The sequence below is a fragment of the Pithys albifrons genome, chromosome 3 (genome assembly GCF_047495875.1).
Source record: "Pithys albifrons albifrons isolate INPA30051 chromosome 3, PitAlb_v1, whole genome shotgun sequence".
Taxonomy (NCBI): Eukaryota; Metazoa; Chordata; class Aves; order Passeriformes; family Thamnophilidae; genus Pithys; species Pithys albifrons.
In genome coordinates this window covers 76622439-76645908 of record NC_092460.1, presented here as the reverse complement: position 1 = coordinate 76645908, position 23470 = coordinate 76622439, and the positions used below count along the sequence as shown (strand labels likewise).

At 38.8% G+C, this 23470-nt stretch overlaps 1 protein-coding gene across 2 annotated transcripts in view; it reads right to left on the bottom strand.

Annotated features, from left to right (window-relative positions):
• Positions 1-7373: 7373 nt before the first annotated feature.
• TES (testin LIM domain protein) overlaps positions 7374-23470 on the bottom strand; it is a 29052-nt gene continuing 12955 nt past the window's right edge. For both annotated transcript variants that reach the window (XM_071552444.1, XM_071552445.1), the window contains exons 3-7: positions 16859-17111; positions 15394-15729; positions 12026-12241; positions 11376-11534; positions 7374-10198 (exon numbers count right to left, since the gene is read on the bottom strand). In XM_071552444.1, coding sequence (XP_071408545.1) covers positions 10007-10198; positions 11376-11534; positions 12026-12241; positions 15394-15729; positions 16859-17111 — 1156 coding nt within the window. In that variant the 3' untranslated portion in view covers positions 7374-10006. The remainder of the gene's footprint in view (positions 10199-11375; positions 11535-12025; positions 12242-15393; positions 15730-16858; positions 17112-23470) is intronic.

Here is a 23470-nt window from a genome sequence, read left to right as displayed (position 1 = left end):
TGGGATTATTTTGGATTAAAGTATGTTGGGTTTTTTAAAATTTGATTTTATTTATTTATTTAAAATGTTGTCTTCTGGCAAGTCAATAAATAGCTGCAGTTAACCCAGTATGCAACCTAATTGGCTGAACTAATCAGTAAAAGTTACCTGCAGTAACAGCATCAAGGTATTTCTGAAATACAAGATACTGCACTTTGAGCCAAGATTCAGAGCAGGGGAGTGGAGTGGCAGCATACAGTGAGAGCCTCAAGGCCCACATGTAATAGCCAGGTATTACTTGCCACAAAAAACATCTATACTGAGTTTAGTGAAACTGGAATGCTGAAAACACAGGCAGTCACTGGGAGTAAATATTTACCACCTTTCATCTGCAAATTACTTTAAAGTTATTCATTGGCTCCAGAAGATTCCAGAAACATTAGTGTTGTCATTCTCATTTAAAAAATGAGATGACAGGATTAGGAAAAGTAGTGGCTTAGCAGTGAAAGGAACTAAAATCAGCCTCAAAATGAGAAGTTCTGGTCCTGCATGACCACCACTAATTTTGTAACTAGCACTGAAAGTAAGTGTGGTATTGTTATCTTTCCCCAAAAGTGCATTACTGTCATTCTAATGAAACTAATTAATGAAGTGGTTAGCTAAAATTAGCATGCTTGAAAGTAAGACTTTCCTGTCCTTTATGGAGTTCACACTTTATATTACAAAATTGCTTTTCTGACACAATCAAAGCTGGCAAAAATTTTACTGAATTTGATCCTGCAGTTTTGTTTTTCCCTCTGCATTTTCCACTATAACTAGTTGCTAGTAAAAAAGTTTTATTTCCTCCAAATCACCCACAACATACCCAATAATGCACCTTTCCTTGCTATGTAGAAACAAATTCTCAGCTTAGGGTATCACATTTGGGTCAGGTTTGGATACAGCACAGACTCATCCCTCTCTGGAACAGTGTGTGCCTTCCAAGTCTGGTCAGACGCACGTTGTACAACTGCGCCTGAAGGCGAGTGGCAGCAGTTTACATTAGGATCAGAACTGGGCTTAGGACAGTGAGTTCAAGAAGCATGAGAATAATGCTTCTTTCTTTAGCCATCTCCAGGCTCCACCCCGTTTCTCAAAATTGCTGGACTACTTACAAATGTTTAAGAGAACCTCTGTGTTATTAGAAGAATGTTTACACTGACATGCATTTCAGATGCAGGCAGAACTATACAACCAAGGCCCACCCCAAAGACAAGAGCTGTGCTGTATTATCAAAATATGTACTGGTTTGACTCTCCATTACCATACAAGGCAGCTCTGCATTCCGCCTAGTATCCTTTTATTACCTCCTAAGTTTTCCAGATCACTGACACATTTCTTAAACTTCATGGAATGATTACAGGCTTGATAAATATAAAGCTTGGCAGTTTCATATGGGAATGTCAAAATGAAGATAAAAAGTATTTCAGAAAATACTATTAAAACGATTTGTATAACTGCACTGCAGCTTTAAAGTTTACAGGTCCAATAAACTTTACTGGTTAGAGTGAACCAAGCCTCAAAATATCACTGTGAAGTTGCTATTACACCCATCTCACATAGGATATTAGCCAAGGAACAGAATGACCAAGGAATTTAGACAATGTCCTGTTGCATTCACCAGAGAACTGGAATTAGATGTCGGATGTTTCTGCTTTGCAGTCATAGTACATTAAACTATACCGAATCCTTATGCATTTAGACAGGAAGAAAGTATAACAAGTATTACATAAAAAGGATTCCAAACAGCTTTTACCGATAATCTCCATGCATTATGAATAAATCAGAGAGGGCTAAGAGTCCTTTTGTTTGCTGTAATTAAGAAATTTGTAGAGGAATATTCAGTTTTAGAGATAATTTCTCAAATATATTAAAACAAAACAAAACAAAAAAACTAAAAAGAAAGAAGAAGCAATGAAATAGATGAAATTCCACAAAAGTGGCCTGAAAAGCTTCTGAATGTCTATCATACAGAGAGTTTTTAAAGTGAAAAAGTGCACTGAATTCCTGGAATGAGAGTGATGCTGTTTGTATTCTGCCCACAATGTTCTGGCTTCCTATTCTGGAAGGTCATTAAAATGTTTTCTAAGAACTGATGAACTGTTTACTGATTTTGTTCTTACTGATTATTTCTGATTTCTCTCCTAAATACACTACCAAATTTATTCATTAAAAATGCGTCCAAGCTTGTTTCAGATGGAACTTTAAGCTACATTGTTGGCTTTTTTCATTATTTTCTTTGATGAATATCTGTGTCCAACTGAGACAAGACAACCCTCAATAGCTTCCATTGAGTCAAACAAAAAAAGTCAATATGTAAAATTTAACTGTCAGAATGTGTAATTTTTGAGTCCAGAACTTGAAGTGTGGTAAAGGTTAGTGCCAAAATACCAACATGTTGAACAGTCAGTCACCCCACCAAAACACACCAGTAGGAAATGCTGCAAATGCTGAACATGGATTTTTCTTCCTGTTCTGGAGCTTACTAGCATCAGATAGAAATGGGTGCAGACCACACTGAAGTGCTAGTTAAGGTGCTTTTGGAAAGGCTCTTCTGACTGAGTCATGTGTAGATGCATTTTCTGTGTAGGCGGTTTGTGTGTGAGAGAGACAGAGCAGCCTCTTCTCCAGGAACCTCAGCCAAACTTGGCAGAGGGATGAAGATCTAATATTAAGTTCCTAAAAGTTTTGAAAAACTTGTAAAACAAGTTTTGTCTGTTAACGCTGAACCTCTGCTGAGCTTCAGCCTCTAAAAGGCAAGAGAAATTTCACATGGATAAATGAGATCTAATGAATTCCCTAACCATGGGAAATGCTTTAGTCATTAAGCAGCAGAAAAAACTCAGGCTGGAGTTTTTGCCTGTATGGAATCTCTGCTGCCTAGTAAATCTAGATGACAGAAGTCATAAATACATTTTGGAATATGCTTTCCCAATAAGATTCTCTGAAGTCTGCAAGAGATAAACTGCTGCAGCTTAATAAAATACAATTAAATTGTCAATTAATCCCAAAACCTCTGGGAGCTACGCTGCTTTGGTTCAAGTACTTGGGAATGCTTGTTCCCAGTTCCAGGATCCAGCTGCATCTCTGTACTGGGGGCTTTGGACTTCTGTAGGGAAGACACTATGGAGTCATGATCTCAGCTAAAGGGAGAAATGGCATGTGGTGGGTACCTTTTCAGTAATGTGTGACAGTGAAAAACAGAGCAGGCCATGAGATACAAAGAACCAAATGACATCTGCTGTTGGAATAAGGAGGTTAGTAACTATGACTTGGCTGGACAAGGCTCTGAGCAACTTGAATTTTAACCACAAATTTTACTCTGCTTTCAGCAGAGGATCAAACTAGATGATCCCTAGAGGTCTCTTCAGTTTAATTCTTTCTGTGATATTATGAGCTCTCAAATATTGATTTCACAGTTAAAAGATAGGTAATTAATTTTCCTTTTATGTTGCTTGACTGTTACCAGGGCATGAGCATCTGGCCTGGATCTATCTCTGTGTTTCATTTCTGATTTGATTTCTCAGAATCAGAAGTGAAATTCTTTAGAATCAGATCTAACTAGGAAGTTCACAAAGTTAATCTCAGAAAGCAGACCAGTATAGTGCATAAAACCATTATCACACAAAATATTTTACTATTTTTATTTGAGGCACATCTATTAAACACAATTTAAGTGTAACTGATGACTTTTTAGATGTAAGTGTGCAGCATTAGGAGCGTGGATTACTGCTCAATCACAGAATGGGTAAGGTTGGAAGGGACCACAGTGGGTCATCTGGTCCAACCTCCATGCTCAAGCAGGGTCGTCCTAGAGCGCATGGCACAGGATTGTATCCAGATGGTTCTTGAATATCTCCAGTGAGAGAGATTCCACAACCTCTGTGGGCAATCTGCTCCAGTGCTCGGTCACTTGCACAGTAAAGAAATTCTTTCTCGCATGCAGATGGAACTTCCTGTGCATCCATTTCTGTCCATTGCGTCTTCTCCAATTGCTTGGCACCACTGAGAAGAACCTGGCTCCATCCTCTTTTGACCTTTCCTTCAGATACTTATAGACAATGATGAGGTTCCTTCTCAGTCATCTCTTCTTGAGGCTGAACAGTCCCAGCTCCCTCAGCGTTTCCTTGTAAGACAAATACTCCAGTCTCTTAATTATGTTTGTTGCCCTTGACTGGACCCACTCCAGGAGATCCATGTCTCTTGTACGGAGGAGCCCAGAACTGTACACAGCACTCCTGGTGTGGCCTCACAAGAGCTGAAGAACAACCTTTCCTCACCATCTGCCCCTTGGACACCCTATTCTCCTTATCTCACAACCCTGGTTATTGCAGCCTGTTTCCAACCCTCATGTTCTGATTTCTACCCCTAACAATTAATTCTTTTCTAGAGTAATTAATCTTTATGTTTTCTATCTTTTAATAGTCAGTCAAAATTATTTCAGACTGCCTGTGACTTAGCATTATCCCTCCTGACTTACTGCACTTTACCCTCCCTCTATTCTCCCACTCTACTCATGTTCATTCTAAAATACTTCCCATTTGCCTGCTCCTCCTATCCAAATTCCTGATCACACTGCTTTCCACTTCTGCAATGCCTCCAGGACTTATGGTCCTGTCCTCAGCTTACTCCTTTCTTAAAGCCTTCCGAACATCTCTCCTCTTTGAGTTCAAAACTTATTTTTCTGCTGTTTCTCCGGGCCCTGCCCTGTGGGTACAGCAGCCCGTGTGCTGAGTGCAGCACAGACGGCATCTGCTGGGGAACTGAGGAACATCAGGTGGTTGCTTCCAATAGCTCAGTTACTGCCAATATAAAAATCGTCTCCATTCATGTAAACAACTCATTCCGGGCAACCCATATATACTCCTGATGCTTTGCTGTTACACTAAATTTTGTTAACAAATGAAAAGTTAACAAATACATGAAGCTTGACTAGTTTCTCATAAACTAGGTACAAGTTTTCTACAACAATGCTGGGCTTGAAGCCAAATCTGAGCAACTGCTGGGCCTAATTTGCAACAGAAACATCCTCTTATTGCTTCTTTTTTCACTTGTTTAGAGGGAAGACAATGAGAGAAACTGATCTGTTAGATTTTGTTGTGATTGCTCAGCAACCGCTAAGCGCAGCACTGCTGCTCTGGTGGTGGCACACTGAAGCAGGTGCTTCCTCGGTGCTTACCAGAGGCAAAACGTGTCTGGGTCAGCTTTTTTGAGTCAGGCAGTGATCACAGTGATCTACAATCCCAGCCTCGTCCTGGCTCACACGGTTTTGGATTTGTATTCCCTAAAGCTCCTTACCCGTGGTTAATAAAGACATGGAAAAAAACAAACGTGTTATTTTCAGTACTTGATGATAATGCTTTCTATTTAACACCTACTTCTAGGACCTCTTTGGCAGTACTTAACCATATTAAGTAACATGCTTTGGCCTTATACTTAATTAACATACTCAAATTATTTACTGAAGAACTGAGTAAAGGCACAGTTAGAAGGCCCTGGGCTATAAAGTTTTTGAGCCTTAGTACTTTGAACCAATAGGGTAGTAGTAAATGCAATACCAGAACATGGGTGAGTGGTACCACCTTTTTCAAGTGTAGAGATGCTCTAACTTGTACCATTGGCAAACAATTTTGCAAGACAAAAATCACCAAATCTGCTTCTGTGTACTCAATGCTGACTGCTAATGACACAGCAATGCAATTGTAATGGTGCATTTCAGCTAATATTAAAAATCATTAGCTGTATATGTGTAGTTTGGGTTGACTGAAATTCTTAATGGCTACAGTCTACCTACAACAGCTGGTGTGAAGGGTGCCTACCTGGAGTTAACACCATAGCTTGATGGCTGGGACATTCTCCCAGAAGGTGTGAGAGAATTTAGAGCTGGAACGCTTGAGGACAGCCTTGAATCCAGACTTCCCACTCCAGGAAGCAAATAATACATTCATCCAGAGACACAAGAGGAGAATAAACCCCCCTGTGTTTCACACCAAAAATTATAATGAAAATAATGTTTGTGCTCAATGGAGCATGGTGGGTAAGTGGGGATCACCTGGACTGTCAGTTCTAAAACAAAACAGGGTACTCCACAGTCCTGACATATGAAGAGATGTGGACACATAGCAAAAGATTTCCTATTGGCCTCTCACAAGCTTTTTCACCTCACAAAAGCATTCATTTATACTGATGTGAATCAGACTGGAATCTTCTCTGACAGTGTTTTGCTTGGACTGGGAAAGGAGGCCACGTTGGCCCAGAGGTATGCTTTTGCAGAGATGATTTTCAAGATGGCTTTCCACTGAAAATGCCACAAGGTATAGGATACTACTGGGGTAGGAGAGCACACCCAGGACCTGAGGATACCCTACCTCAGTTCTGGATTTCTGCCCTTGAACTGCTACATCCTCATGGCTAGCTCACTTCATCCTGTCCTCTTAAAACAGCCGGTGTGTCCCTGTTCTCTTAGAGAGCTTACTGCTCATTGAAGTATTGACTCTTTCCTAGACTGCAAACCTCCTCTTTGCCACCTATTCCTACCTGTAACATCTCAAACTCAAGCAAAACGTGGCAGAGGCTGTTGAGCAAATTGTTACGATTCTGCCACCCCCACCTCAACAGTTCTGGGAACAGACAGTCTAGAGCATCCAAGATCCTCAAGTTAGTTCTGAAAGCAAATACTTCTGTGCTAATGGTCATTACCTCAGAGAATTTTTTTTAACACACCACTAGTCTGTGTAAAACTCAAAACCTTGGATTCTGCAAGCAAATGAGAAGTTACTGTGTTGATTGCACATTAGTATGTATTTTAAGAGGCACAAACCCCAGACTTCCAGAGGTAAAACATATATATAAAAGCTGCTTACAGCATGTTTTAGTTTTATTTCTAGTATATGTATAATCACACTAAGTTTTAGATGCAATCCAAATTTCAGTAAGAATTACTGGTTATTACCAGAATATAAAAATATTTGTTACTAATTCAAAGATGCATTACATAGCTTTATTCTTTTCAAATTTTTGCAAAGCTTTTAAGTCTTGTTTTTACAGACCCACAGGATAACTGTTCCTTAAAGAAAAAGATTTTGTTGTTAAAATGAGTGCCAATAAGACTTTCTTACCAAGAAAGTTCTATTCTTAAGCAAATAACTTCCATGTTCATAGAGTTCAAAATTTCATTTGCAAAGTATGTATTTTTATTACTGAAGTATGTAAAAGCCTCCAGCTCCTATTCTTAGCTTACTAAGATAAATAGATCCAAAGGGACCTCTTATAATATAGCCAAAAAATACAAGAGGAAAAAACTCGACACTCAACTGCCAATAATTTTTATTATGACAGTGACAGAACAAAATCTCCTTAATGCTTGTTTTGCAAGCTCCAGTATGTTGACATACTCACAGCTAACACCAAAAGCTTATCTGCAGGAACACAAATGCCTTCCGAGCTCATTACAAGAACAGTTTAGCGCCACCTAATCATCTCCTGATCTACACAGCAGTATCTTTGTCTCCCCTCCTTATCACCTGCACTGTTACACTTGACCTTCCATGACATGATGATTTCTGATTACTGCATGAACAGAAATTAACCTTTGGCTGTCCCACAGCAGAAACACCTACACGCATCAGGTTCCAGGGAGAGCCAGAAGAGATCAAGCAGTCAAGGCAAGATTCTCAAGAAAAGGGCTAGATAAAGCCAACATGCTCCTAGGAGAGGCACGAAAAACATCAGTCTCAGAATCTGATGGACTACTGAGATGTTTGGTTTGACATCAGTTTCCTTTGCAATTCTGTCTTGATGCAATGAGTAAGCCCTGAGGTAGCTCCTGCTCACCCCTTTAAGTGAAAATTACACAATAGTACAGTTTAATAAACAAAACAAGATTTAAAGTGAAAAGTAAGACTTTCATCAGTGCAAGCAATCACATTAGGGAGAAAACTGCTGACACAGGGTGGAAATGAAAAGGCAGGGAAAGGTGTACAAGAGCTTTTCAGAGTTCTTTATAAAAGTCAGTCACATCTTCAAGAGTAGATATTAGTGAATGGATGAGGACAGATGTAATCAAGACACACAAAACCCAGTCACTATTAAGCCATCCTTATAGATAATCATTAAATAAGACTTATCCCACCCCCACAAACAGCATTCTTGCAGCATGGCCTGTAAAGGTTAAAGTACATAACCTGCCACAGGTTAAGTAGCACTTAAATGGAAAAACCTTCTCTTACTGAGACATCCTGGTTTTCCTCGGTTTAAAATTGCAAATCTGGCAAGAATACAGCCTCATTGGTATAAGCCAAAATACATATGCTTTTCCATACACCCCAAGGATCCCTGAGAAAAACTGTACAAGGATGTAAAACTTGAATCTTAGACAACACATGTAGCACATCTCACACCAGTGTCTTGTTTTTGCAGTACTCAAAGGAACACAATGTACTACATTTTCTCAGCAGATTAACTCACCTGTGTGAATTCAAAATGCAATGTCTTAAAAAGTTTGTGAACAAGAAAAACCCCTAAGTTCTGAGTTGTGTATTTGCTGGAACAAGACCACTGTTTTGCAGCTATAAGCACATCAGCAATGTTACACAAGACCATAAGCATACAGTAACACAGGCCTTAAGTATTTTGGAAATAACATCCAAGTTAAAGTATGGAAACATTTCCCTTCCCCTTTGCCTCCCCTGAAGGGGATTCAACAAGAACAGAATTAGTACACAACTTAAGTGAACAACACTTATTTTATTTTTAAGTGTTCCAATACAGCCAAAATAAAACTTAAAAGAGCTGAACATATGACTTGCATAGATTTCTTTTAAATTATCTATTTTGTTATTTTGTTTTTAGGCCAAAGACTCCCCATTCACTGTCTGGCACAGAGATAACTAAAAAGCTTCATCATAGGTCTGTAATTATTAAGAAAAAGAAATAGCCACACATTTGGTTTATCTAGTAAGCAAAGGTAATTCACAGCTGTGAAATTTTTCACTCAAATACTGAAGTCTTCTGGGAAAGGCTTCTTTGTGCTTTGGTTAAGAGCTTAGAAATCAAAAAGCTAAGCAGGATCCTTTTGCAGAAATACATTCTTGGAAATGCATACAGTATTGTGTGCCATATCCCTCTGACAGAAGGCACAATTATTAAACGAACATTCATGAAAGAAAATAGAAGCCAGTTCTGAAAGGCTAAGAGTGACAGCCACTACTCCTGGTGGATTTTTTTTTAAAATCTAGGCAAGACTTGCTCTTATTTTCCAACACCAGCACCCTCCACTCAGTACATACTTTACTCCAGTATTCGTAAAATTAAAACTTTTCAAAGCATTGTAAGAAAGAAACATAAGCCAACAGAGTTTTCTGCTGGTGGGGTTACTTTCAAAACTAGGTGTAAGAGTAATCACTATCCCTCAAGAACCCATGTGTCAAAACCAAGCAAATAATTACACGTAAGTGGGGGTTTATTTTGTATCATTCTTGCTGCATACTTGAGGTCAGGTGAACAAAGCTGTATGTGGCAGTAAAACTGATCATTTTGTCTGAAGTGCTTGATGAAAGCGGGGAAACCATAAAAATGATAAATTTGTGAAACTAGAGGTGAAAGAGTTACATTTATCATACAAACCAAGATAAATTGGAGCATTTTCACACTGCCTTGTTCCATTAGACAAGATGCAGCAAAAAGATCCCACACAGTGAAGAGCTCCCTTAAAGCGTATATAGTTCATAACACATTTTTTCTGACATTTCTGGGATATGAAGTAATTTGAAATAAGACTTAGGAACATCATTCCAAATAAAAAATTGTAGTATTATGGCTAAGGTATTAAGATTACAAAGAAGGTTTTTGTCATGAAAAAAAAATCTTTGGGAAATGCTATTTAACACTTTCAATAACTTTAAATGCCCTGATACTACGTATTTTACAGTAGAAATGCAAGTGCCTTTGGAACACAACAATGCTTGGTTGGTTCTGTGTATGTCTTCTCTTATGACATCATCTTTTTCTTACATTCCACCGAGCAAAAAACCATCCCTTCCACTGGCATGAACTTCTGGCCAATTAGACACTTGCTGCAGCAGGAACACAAGAAGCATTCCTGAGTAGCATGCCAGTTGAAGTTGTTGTATGTCACACGCTGAACTTCTGGATCTATAGCATTATGACAGCCTTGACAGATCTGTTTAGAAATAAAACAACATTTAATGAAGCATACACATGCTCTCTTCAAGTCCAATAAAAGCTGAAATTCTCAAATGTTTTTGGAAAAAAGAAGTGACAAAAGAAGCCTTTTAAATAAGTCTCCAGCTTTGGTTTTTCTTTATATTTAAAGCAGTGTTCTAATTAGATTCAGCTGAGGATACAAAATAATAAAATTGACACAAGAAGTTATTTGCTGGTGGGGCTAAAGAGAGTTACGATAGTTGATTTCACAATTTCCAAGTAATCATAAAAAACTGTTATGTCAAACAGCATAGATCTTCATATATTAACCCTATACATTTGAAGAGATTAGTTACAAATCTTCCTGTGTGTTGACAGCTGTACAGCAATACCAAGTAATTAAAAGCTATTAGAAAGTCTTGGACATAATTCATCTTAAAATCTGGTTGGTCAGAAGTTATCATTCAGACCTCAAGGAAATTAATGTTTTAGGAAGAAAAAAAAAAGAAGCCTCTCCTCATACCTACCTCAGATTATTATTAATTGTCAAGTGGAGATAATAGTTTTTCCATCTATTAACTATATAAACAGTTTAGATGCATATTAGGCTGAACTCCCAACTAGCACCCAGCTAACTGATAGGTATGAATGGACCATCATCTCAGATTAGTTTTCATCATAATCATGAATCAAGAACTACCACTCCTTTCCAAACTTCTAGCTTTATTCTGTCACTCACTCTACTTTATAACTCGTGTGGTTAGAAATACAAAGAAACAAAGTACCTACAATTGCAGTTGCTACTTCAGGCTTTTACCATATCAGCTGAAGTTGATTCCCACCCACCTCAATGAACTACAATTGACAAGCACTAAACATTTAGCACCAGCATCACTTATTTTCACCTACTTTGCTCCTTCTGTTACCAAATCCTGCTTCACCAGTGGCTAAGATCAAGGTATTTTTCCAACTTTCCCCCCTTGGCAGTGGCTTTTATTCAAGTTTATGAATTGATAAAATACTTGCCTAAGGTTGTTTGTTGGTTTTTTTTAACAAAGGGGAAAAAGATGACTGACTCAATCGTAAACATACATTCCATTTATAATCTTCAGATATTCCCACATCAGCTGGAAATGTCAAGCTCCATAGACATATGTTCCTTCTCAGCACTAAGAAGTTTGTAAGGACCTTACCGCAGCGTGGTTCTTCACATAGCAGGATTTGCACACTGGCTTGTCATTCATCATTACATAGATTTCCCCAGCCAAAACACAATCACAATCAAAACAGCAGAAGTGTTTCAGGTGCCAGTTTTGACCTTCCGCATGAGTATATTCATTGCTGAATATTAGCTGTGAGAAAGACATAAACAAATAATACATTCAGTTGAACAGTAGCTCTTCTAGTCAATCTAGCCTTAGGACGTTTTGTAGTTTGCCAGGAACTCCTAGTGGTTCCATCACTGTTTGACTGTTTCCGAAAAGCCTCCATGCGTTCAATGCCAGAGGCCCCACGGGGATTGTTCTCTGTTGCTGCCCAGGGTCGGTTCGCCACCTAGCGCCCCTTATGAGGAAAGAGCTGCACAACTGGGACTTGCCAGAAGAATTTGTCCTCACGTATCACATCCGACATCCCAGTAAATCGTGCAAAATACCCACTAAATCCAAACCAAACTATAGGTCTTCCTGAACGTCCAGTGCCCGTATCAGTTTCAGTTATTTGCAACTACTATCAGCTAAAATTGGTGAAGACATATCATCTCACAGCACTGAAATGTTTTACTAAAAACATTAATCAGTTCTCAGGGGAAAACTTGTGCACTGAAAGAAAGATTATTTCCTACCTCATCACATCCAGCACAGCGGGGTTTTTCACTATCACAATAATGTCTTCCACAGTACAGGTGACCATTCTTCCAGAAATAGATCATGTCTACTAGAAGTTCACTGCAGGTGCAACAGACAAAACAAGCTGGGTGCCACAATTTGTCATATCCAGCACGTTCAGCATAGACAGCTGGGTCACCTTCCTTCATATTCAGTTTGCAGTGATAGCAGGACTGGAAAGAGGTTATTACCAAGTTAATTATGTCTTGGAGAGGTAAATTTATAGAAATTACATATTATCAATATATTGAATGAAATCCATCTTTCTAGACCAAAATGAAAGCATTAGTTTACTTCCATGATCAGACAGTAGTGGTACAGGATGTCATAGATGAGGTTAACTAAGCAATCCAAAATGATGCACATTCTACTGACATAGCATTAGTACTGCTTAAAAGGATTATTTTATTTTGCCATATTCATATTCTGCAATTATAGTTCAGTTTGTAAAAAAACAACAGGCATTAAAAATTCATGTTATGCTCTATAAGCCTTACATACTGAAGAACAAGGAGAGACTACTGAGCCTTCATCAAAGCTAACCAACTAGACTATGACTAGAACACATGACAAGAAAGTGGCTGTACATACACGTTGTTAAGAAGATCAAGCCCTGTCTGCATCACTGGTGAGGAAAAAAAACCTGAATATTTCAAACAAAGCTGTGTTCCAGAGATGCCAATCACCCATGGCTGTTGACCAACAGCCCATGATTAATGATCTTAGTTCAGGAGAGTGACTCTGGAAAAGGGACTACAAAATGTACAAACACAGGTACACTACACATAGTCTTCTGCCTTATATCTGCTTATAGAGAGGATTTGTCATCAACTCAAAAAACACAGGTACTTTATGTTACTGAACCCAATTTTTTTTTTCTACAGTTTAATCACTAGTTTGGCATTTCCTGCACTACAGCTGGTGTGTGGACTGGGCTGAACATCCTGTAAAGGTTTTCCTCTATGACTCACATCACTAAAACCCTAGAAACAAATGTCTTTAATGGTGTGTGCATATAAAAATAAAGTCCTCAACTGCAAGGCACATTGATCCCAGACTCAAGACAATTTCAAAATATACATAGAAAGATGCCAAAAGGGGAGGAACAACAACTTGCAACAGAATGTAGGGAAAATAATGAAAGGAAAAGTGTAAACATATATGTATATAAAGTTTTGCAACATTTCTTTCTACTTTAGACTTCATACTCCAAGAGAGGTCAATTGGAAGGTTAAGGAGCTGCACAGATACAGGTGAGGGCAACATGATTCATTAACCTACTACTGACCTAGGTGGTTAAAGGGTACATAAAGAAATTTACTTCTTTACAAGATGAAAATATACTGAGTAACTATTTTCCTTTTATTCAGCTTTCAGTCATGGTGAAAGATTCTTTTTAAAGACAGAGACAATTATTATAAGTATATTTAAATTAATAGTGGAGACCTGGTTCTTAGTGTTTTGTTGTAATTTTTTTCAGGTTTTAAAGAACAGCAGTCAATTCCTAAACAAAAATTAGTTTTTCAAAAGATTCTATTTACCATAGCTACAGGAATACATGCTTTCAGACTCAGTCTGAAAGACAATGTACAGGAAAATTTGATGAGCCAAGATGCAGAACAAATTAAAAAAACAAAGTGTAGACAAAGATGACATTTCTTCTGCTAAATATTTAAGAACTCTTCTTTGTATTGATTTATTTTGAACTGTTGAAGAGAAATACAGAGAATGCTAAAGCATGTAGCTGAAAAAGTCTCACTGCAGAAATCACCACCCCCCCAAATACTTCAAAATAATGTATCTGAATCCTGATTATTTAGCCCAGTGTAAACTCAGTACCTAACAACAGATAAGCAGCTCAAATATTCACTTACACTATTCAACACTTCTAAGCCTCTTTCTAAATCACTGCCCTCTGTGATAAGATATGCCTGGCTTAAACTGTAGGAAGAATACTCAGGTGTTGGAGTAAGGAAAGTTTGGAAGTGATAAATAAGTGTAATGTTAAAACAAAGAACCTTTTAATACAATTACTCAAGAGGACAGAGTGCCTCCTGCCATTGATTTAATGCAGTCCAAGGCAGTTGGCCAGCAGGGTACAATACAATGTGTATATTTCTGCAGATCTTCCTTGAGGAGGTAAGTCAAGAATTGCTGTGGTGAAACTAAAGTAAAGCAGTAGGAAAGGCTGATTTGAGACAAAACAATAACCTCATCAAGACATGATAAAATAACTTTTTAGTATCTTAGATTCTCCATGACTAGATAATGGCAAAAAAAATAATCTTTAGAAATTGGGTACAGGTAACCAAGTGGCACAGCACAAGACTGATCAGGTTAAGTGCATGCATTCAAAGCTAAAACTTGTGCTGATTTTATATTTCACATCAGAAGTTTAAAAACAAACAACAAACACACCAAAAAAGCACACCACACTCCCCAATAGCATCAAAAGCCATGTTTTACAGCCAATGCTAACAAGCAAACCTTTTTCTCCATCTAGAAATTGTATATTCATATTCCGTAAGTAACCTGCAGACAAATAATGTTGGGGATTCCCACATATAATAGCAACATTTCTAGAAATCAAGTTACAGTAGCTTTAGACGCTCTTATGTGCATGTCTATCTCCACTTAACTAATTTAGTGTCACTTCAGAAACATTACCCAGCTTGATTTGAATTAAAGCTATAGTTTTCAAAATCTCAATGAAAACTGGGTAGTTTTACATACCTTGATTTTCACTGAACTAATATAAGGCAGAAATCAGACACCAAAGAAAAAAATAGATAAGAAAATGGATCTGAATATGAAAATAGGGCTAGTCAAAACAGCCATTATATGGCTTAACTTGTTAGACACAGGATGGAGAGGTGTTACTTTATTTTCTATTAGTTTAATTTAATTTTAAACACAATTTGTCAAGTGGATAATTTTGGTGCTCTTCCAGAGAAGAGAAAACAGGCTTCTAAAATGAAACTAAGCCCTTCAAGAGGAGAATGTAGCAATTAGTCCATTAAGACTATACCAGTTTTTTCATTATTATTCTGTAAAAGTCACACTACTACACTATCTCCAAGCTAACATGTTTTCATTCTTGATCCAAAAAAAAACACCAAGGAAGTCATTTGCTGAAATGCATTAAACACTGTCAGAAACCAGGGATCTGTGAAGACATTCACATTTTCCAGTTCCTCTTCTTGCTTTCCCTCCCCAGATTTTCACTGTTCCAAGTTAACAAAAAATTTAATTGGGTTAAAAAGACCAAATAGAGCATTCTGATGGTAATATACCTTATTGCTTTATTTTTCCCTTCTATACTTACATACTGAGATGCTTTTTCACCTGAGGGCTTGTCCTCCATTGCTCCTACAGCAGATGAGGTGCCTCTGTCACCATTGTCCAGGTTATTCTCATCAGCAGCTCTCACTTCCACCTCACCAGGGAGCTTGACATCTCCTACACCAAGTGCTTCATTTTTGTACTTCTTCACAAATTGTTCCATCTGCTTAACTTCACTGGGGGAGAGCTCATGGCATTTTGAAGGATCTTGATCGTGAGCAGGCAGCTGCTTAGCCAACTGCTTCTTCCTGTACTGCGCGCCTTCTGAGCCAGCAACAGGCTGCTTCTCCTTTGGTAGCATCTGCATGTACTGTCTAGCCTGAATCAGGAGGAATTGGTTATCAGATGGCACTTCAACTACTGACCCATTCTCTTAAAACAAACTCACAACTAAAATAATCTTTACTGTTGTTAGTGACAGTCAAAATTGTCAAAAACAAAGTTCTTTCCATACACACTAAACTCCTGAAGCACAGTAACAGAGATAAAATAGAGCAGATACATTAATTTTCTTCTTCCCAGAGTAAAAGACATTTTAAGCTTTTTACAACATAGAGAAGAGAGTTATTACTTCTCGGAGTAAATAATATTTACACAGCACCTTGCCTCTATCTGTAACTACTGATCATCAGTATACTCTTAGAAAAATAGAATCTGAAGTAGTCTCTCTGGGGATTACAGCCCATTGAAAAAATAACTCTAGCCAAGTAAGGGTAAAAGAAAATCCCTCTGGTTTTAATAAAGTAATGACAAGCCTACAATTCAAAGTAGCAACTGAATGTTAAGTAACAGTCAATTCAGATGCACAAGGTTTGATTAATTCACTGAAAAGAGGTAGGCAGAGGTAACATGATTCTGGCATGCATCACAATACTGCAGTAGAATAAATTAATCAAAGTTTGAAAAGTGAAGCAAAATCCTCAGAAGGCTAGCTACCATCTCATCTACTTCAGCTGAAAATATACTGGAAGAGAGCTGCTCTTTTAGATGTCAACATTCACCTTGTTCTTACCATATACAGTAAAAGCTATAAGCAAGACTAAGTGCTCCCCTTTAAACAATGACAAATTGATGCAGCTTCACAGGGTGGCTTTTTTTTCCTTTTTTTTTTCTTTCGGCCTTTAAGCCCACACTTCATTCAAATTTTTCAGGTTTATTAAAAAAAAAAACAAACCCCAAAAAACTGGACTCCAGGGACTTAGCAGATAATTCTTAATCCTATCCATTAAAAGCCATTTCATCTCTCCAATTTTTATGAACTTCCACATACAAGCATCCATAAAGCAAAATGACAGAGGCAAGACTCATTGAACAGACACTGTGTTTTCAGTTTGGAAGAAGAAGAAAAGAAAACTAAAAGAAGGAAAGTTATCCTTCTGCTAAGCTCTACTACTTTATCTCCCATCAACTCCTGCCTTGAACATGAAAAAACAGTGAGTTGGACTTACAAGTGTCTGATTCGGAACAGGAGGAGCCCACTCATAAGTTACAGTATTGATGGATATGTTCTTCTTGGCTGGCACTGGATTGGTCAGTATCATTACATTACGTTTATACACGGGATTGCCATCATTCTTGAGCTTTGCAATAAGGGTCGTGTATTTTGTATCTTCAAAGAGTTTCCCCACTTTCCGATCTTCCTCATTGCTTGAGAGGATATCATGCTCTTCCTGGCCACACTTGCAGTTGCGGCATATTTTTCTGAAATTCATGGGAACAGCAGCAAAATTAGCGTCTCAACTGAAAATGACATCACATGCCAGCTGTGTGTGTAGTAACATCATCCAAACCCTTGTTTTCAGTGCTTTGGTTACAAAATACTATTTCCTAAAAAATTAGGGAACTTGTTATTCTACACTACTTCAAACACCTCTTTCTTTCTCCTGTTGTATTATTTACATTATTTACAGATATTGTTATCAGGTATCAGTCAACAATACTAATGAATTTTGAATATGCTACATCATTCCTTCAGTTACAACTCTGTACTGATCATACACATACACGTCCGTTATCAGCCACCTATCAGATTTATTCTATGTTAACTTAGTGCATCTACATGATTCCCTCAGCAGTAACTTATTTGGGCTTTTAGTTTCTCAGTTGCTTTTTATACACTCAAAGTTACACACACGATACTATTTCTTCATATGTATTTCACTGTATACATGGTATTTGGTTATCACAGGGGTGCTATCATGTCGAAGTAAGTATTTCCTAGAAAGGAAAAAAATGCATTTAGCCATATATACAGTGTAACTGCACCAAGTTCTCTTCAAAACATAGCATTTAAAGAGGAGATGAAAGAAAAGTGGAAAGCTTATATGGGCAAAGGCTTTCAAACAGCTCTGAACCAAGTCAGAGTTACTCTGGCACATACTGGAGAGAGAACTTGCCCAGATAACAGCCTTAAAAGGTAGAAGCATATCTACTTACTTAGATATTCTTTCATATACAACACATTTCAACTGCTGTGATTAAGGGATATGAGAAAGCAATTTATTACTTTAGCATAACTAAACAATTCACATATAATGAACAGAACCTTGGATTAGACAAGCTAGTTTATTATTTATTAATAGTTTCCCTAGAACTTCAGTCCAAAGCAGTCAGCTACAGTACACTGAAACTAGTGAAGCTGGTTGTTAATTAAAGGTTCTTACTACAGACTAAGAAAACAGATCAACCTTCTGGATCTCTAGAGTCTGAAGAGGAATAAGCAATATTTTATCCCATTATTTATCCTTCACACAGCAAGTAGCATAAACTACTATGTATAAACTGCTTCTCAACCCTGAATTGTGAAAAACCCATTGAACTCTCACATTATTCTGCATCTTACTTTTAACAGTCTTGAAGGCAAGGTATTCTCCAGAATGTGGAGAATGCTGTCACAACTTATGTCAGAGTATCTCAGGATGTCAAAGGAAAATCCTCTAGATTGTTGCCATTACCCATGCTCCCCAAGGCTCCCTTGGATCTCAGCCACATGAATACATTCATAAAGCTGCTAACAGCCAAAAAAAGGTCTTTTACCCTGATCTATAATCACTCTTCTTGAGTAATTGCCAGTACTAGAAGATATCTAGCTGGCATTACACACAACTCTTCCTGAATAGTACTGTTTCCAATTTAGCTCTACCTTCTTCAACTAAGTTGCCACATCAGAATCCTGTCTGTTGTTACTCAGAGTCCCCTCTGGCAGAATTACTGGCCAATTACTTCTCTTAAAAACAAACTTGGCTGGTAATTTTTTGACTATGATACAGCTGTCTGTCTGATAATTGATACTTTATCTTTGGTGTTCACATGTTAACTTTGAACGTGTCAGAAAAAACCTCACTTGCTGTTATATACACAGACATATACATGAACACATATGTATAGAGAACTTTACCTCCTTTGACTCTATCAAGACAACAGGCAGTGAGAATTTCTTGTTCTCTTCACCTGTACTGTTGAAAACATTTCACCTCTTCACTTGAGGACATTCAGCAAGATCCCTACTGAAGGAGGTGTTAGGGAATCCTGCTTACATGTTCACAGCTCTCTAGACCTCAGAGCATGGAAATATTCCTCCACACAAGTCTCAGCAATTTGGGAAGCTCTTCCCATTCATAACATGGAAAACGGGAAGGAAACTTCACAATCTGTGGTATTAAAAGGTGCTTATCACTGTAAGAGAGCTCTAGTAGAAAAGTGCCTTGCTTCCAGGTCTCGAGTCAGTAGAAAGAAGCGGCAAGAAAGGTTTAGAGATTCTGTCCTCTCTCAAGCAGTGAATTCTTGTGTCAGGACATCTATTGAGAGCAAATATCAAAAACTTCCAGTCCCTTCTCCAAAATCAAATGTCAACCATCCTCCTACTTTCCTATGTTTTTGGTGCACGAAGAGGAAAATTCATTCTGTTCATGATTCTTCCTATGCTGGCTCCTAGTGACAGGAAGCAGCAGATGCAAGCACAGACAAAGACTCAACAAATACCTGACAAGTCCTGAGGCTTGCGCCCTCCATGCAGAAAGACTAACCTTTTCCTGTCACAGAATGGGTAAAGTTGGAAGGGACCACCGTGGGTCATCTGGTCCAGCCTCCGTGCTCAAGCAGGGCTGTAGTAGAGCACATGGCATAGGATTGCATCCAGATGGTTCTGGAATATCTCCAGTGAGGGAGACTCCACATCCTCTTCTGGGCAATCTGTTCCACCGTGTGGTCACCCACACGGGAAAGAAATTCTTCCTCACATTTAGGTGGAACTTCCTGTGCATCAATTTCTGCCCATTGCCTCTTTCCCTACTGCTTGGCAACACCAAGAAGAGCCTGGTTTCATCCTCTCATCACCCTCCTTTCAGATAAATAAAGATACATAATGGCATTGATGAGGTCCTCTCTCAGTTGTCTCTTCAAGGCTAAACAGTCTCTGCTTCCTCAGCCTTTCCTCATAAAGAGATGCTCCAGCCCCTTAATCACATTTGTTGCCCTGTGCTGGACCCTACTCCAAGAGCTCCATGTCTCCTGTACTGAGGAGCTCAGAACTGGACACAGCACTCCTGATGTGGGCCCACTGGGGCTGAGCAGAGGGACAGGATCATCTCCCTCAACCTGCTGGCAATGCTCTTCCTAATACACCCTAGGATACCATTGGCCTTCTTGGCCACCAGGACACTGCTGGTTCATGGAGAGCTTGTTCTCCCCACCAGGAGCCACAAGTCCTTCTCTGCAGAGCTGCTTTCCAGCAGGTTGGCCGTCCAGCATGTACTGGTGCCTGTGGTTATTCTTCCCCATGTGCAGGACCCTGCATTTGTCCTCGCTGAATTTCAGACAGTTCTTCTGTGCCCATATCTCTAACCTGCTGAGGTCTTTTTGAAGGGCTGCACAGAAGTTTGGGGTATCACCCACTCTTCCTGGCTTTTTGTCGTCTGTGAATTTGCTGAGAAGGCATCTGCCCCTTCATTCAGGTCTATGATTCTATGATTCCTTCTGTTATGTTTTCTTGGTATTAATGCAGCTACAGTAATTGCAAATGCTTTGAATTGCATCTCAGTACTTGCCTGTCAGTGGTATTACCAGAGAATCTTAGAGTCAACTTAAAGCTCTCCCTGCCTTCCAGGGCTTTTATCTGTGCAGAGAAGCCAGATACTGAAAAAGGTCATTTGCAAGTTTAATATTCAAGTTCCCCAGGAGCTTTTTAATATCTTGGCAAGCCACAGCAAAGGCCATTATAACTTTCTGGTATATATACAACCAAGATAAATCAGAATCTTCCCTCCCACTTTTAACAACTTCTAACTCCTGTCCCACACTTCCCTCTAGTGGGAAATATGTTCCCAAAGAGCAGCATTTCCCCAAGAGCAGTAGTCTTGCCCTGCTGAATGTGTGTGAGGCTGTTTTGTGAACAAAGTCTAACACTTGAATTAAGATGACACTTTCTGCTGCAGCTTCTACACTTGGACAGAAGCATGATTCTGTGGGCAATTTTAAAAGCAAAAGCTATTAACTCACTAAGATAAAGCAGATAATTGTTAACCATTCAGTTACTCAGTTACATTGTAGACCTTGTTTCTCATTTTACTCTTCAGCTTACAACATTGAGGCTATCAGAATTTTAAAATTCAGGAAAAAATTTTACTTAAGGCTTTTGTTTACCACCATTTTTATACTAGCCCCATTTACAGTTCTGCACCTCTAAAACCTTCCTACAATAGTTTGCCAAAGTTTACAGCACGAACGTCTTAAATAGCACTTGCCATCTCAGAATAGATATTATCAAAACACTCCCAGTGTAGAGAAGGGTGTAGCAACTCTGTAAAACTCTGCCATTACATGGATATACTTGGATTTTTTGTGCCCTTTCCCATCTAACTCCCCAGAGGAAGGCTGAGGCTCTTTTGTACGGAAATACAGAAAGAAACTACACGTCAGCTCTTTGAGGAGCACCATTTCCACGTATCAGACCAAGAGCTGCGTGACGTGCTGCAGCTCCTCTGCTCCCGCCAGGAGAGGGCAGTGTCCCCCTTACACTGCCCGCAGCAGCATCGGGGCCGGCACACGCCGCTGCTGCCTCACCCACCGCGCTGGATCAGGCTTGTACAGGGGTCACTGTCTTCATAAAACCCATACGGTGCTGTGCTTTGGTCTTGTAGCTAAAACAGCCCTGAGAGCACTTGCTGGTTCCAAGCACTTCTGGCACAACGTCACGGCTTCCTTGTTTTTGGGCTCTGCCCCTACCTCATCAAGTGAAGAAGCTGGAAAGGGGGGGCACAGCTGATTCAAGTTGTCCACAGAGATACTGAATACTACATAATGTCATGATCAGCAGCAAGACAGAGGAGAGGTAAAGGATTCAAGGCAGCAGAGTTTCTGACTGCTAAAGTAGACCCTGCTTGGAGACTGGCTGGGCATCAGTCTGCTAGTGGGAGGTGATTGGCGACTGCCTTTGCATCATTACTTTTTCACCCCTCGCTTCACCTCTTGAACTGACTTGATTTCAACACATGAGTTTTCTCACTTTTGTTGGCCCCCTACTGTGATGTGCAGACAGGGAAGGAGCAGCTGTGTGGGTGTTTGGTTGCTGGCTAGGTGCAATCCTCACCCCGTTATTCCAACAGTGAGTAACAGTTTCTCTAACTACAATGCTTACTTTGACACTTGCCTTTTACAGATGAATTAACAATAAAATTAGTGATTAAACTTGAACCGATTTTGATAATTCATGCTATAGAGACAATACTCTGTTCCCTGTACTACAGTTTGTTTCTACTTAAAACAGTTTCAGATTTTAAGACTAACAACTAAGTGAAAAGGTATTTGGGATCCATCATTTTCTGTTCAAGTGGCAGACTCCCAAAAATATCTGCATGATTCAAGGCATATTTTCCTTTCAAAATATCTACACAAAACTGAATTAAGACTTCACATTCACACCCTCCAGCAGCAGCTCTGCTGGTGAAACAGCTGTTTTCTAACCCATTCTTGAATTGTCTCAATTGCTAACTTTTCAGCTGTTTCAAAGCTATGTGCCACATTTGTCTGACACTTTGATGAAGCTTCTCAGAATACTGCCAGCCACCTTATTTATCCAGTCTAGCCTATATAGATTCAATTTCCAAACAAAATGTTATCTAAATTGTCACTAGTTTTACATCTTTTTCCTTACTTGCTCTTTAGTCTGCTGCTGCCTACAACTCTTGCTTTCTAGGAGAGACAGTGTTCTGATGTGCTATGAATTCAGGACCTGGCACAATGAGCCCTAGCCATAAGAGAATAGTGAAACACATATAAAGAAGAAGCTGGCAATTAACAAGTCTATCACTGAGAACCAAGCAAAAGAAAAAAAAAAGCAAGAGAGGGTGAAAAACCAAAAAGTTAACTGGACTAATCCTTTTTCCTCCCTGATTTGTGATTTCCCCATCTATCCTGGTGACTATGAACAAAGACCCTTCAAGTAGAAAGCAATACAATTTCTCATCTAACCATGGATAAGTAACACGATTTACTCCTGCATTTTTAAATTCTCTTTTAATATATTACATACACACATTAACTGTGTTGTGCTTTATTTTACTAGTACTTCTACACAACTTCCTTCAGTGACTCAGTGCATTGAAAAATTCATTCAAAAAATTAATAATTTCTTTTATCTTTAGATGATCACATTTACTTATTAGCACATTGCCACTTCTTGCTCCCTATCACTTTTTGTAAATTGTTTCTATATCTACATATTACAGACACATAATCAACAAGCTATATTCTTATCAACTTTTACAGCAAGCTTTTGCTGGGTTTGTTTTTGTTTGGCTGGTTATTTTCTAAATGGAGTCTCATCTACAGGCAAATGTTTCGGCAAAGACAAAATCTCCTAGGCCTTATCAGCACCTGAGGCCACAATGGCTGGGATACAAAGCCTACCTTAAAAAAAACCCCCACAAAATAAAACTCTACTGCAGATACAGTTATGGCTGTAGCTTAACAGCTTTGATGAAATGTAATAATTTTCACTGATAGCATATGCCAGTAATAATTTTTTGCTTTTACGTTCTTTTCAGGTGTTTTCCTTTCAGAGG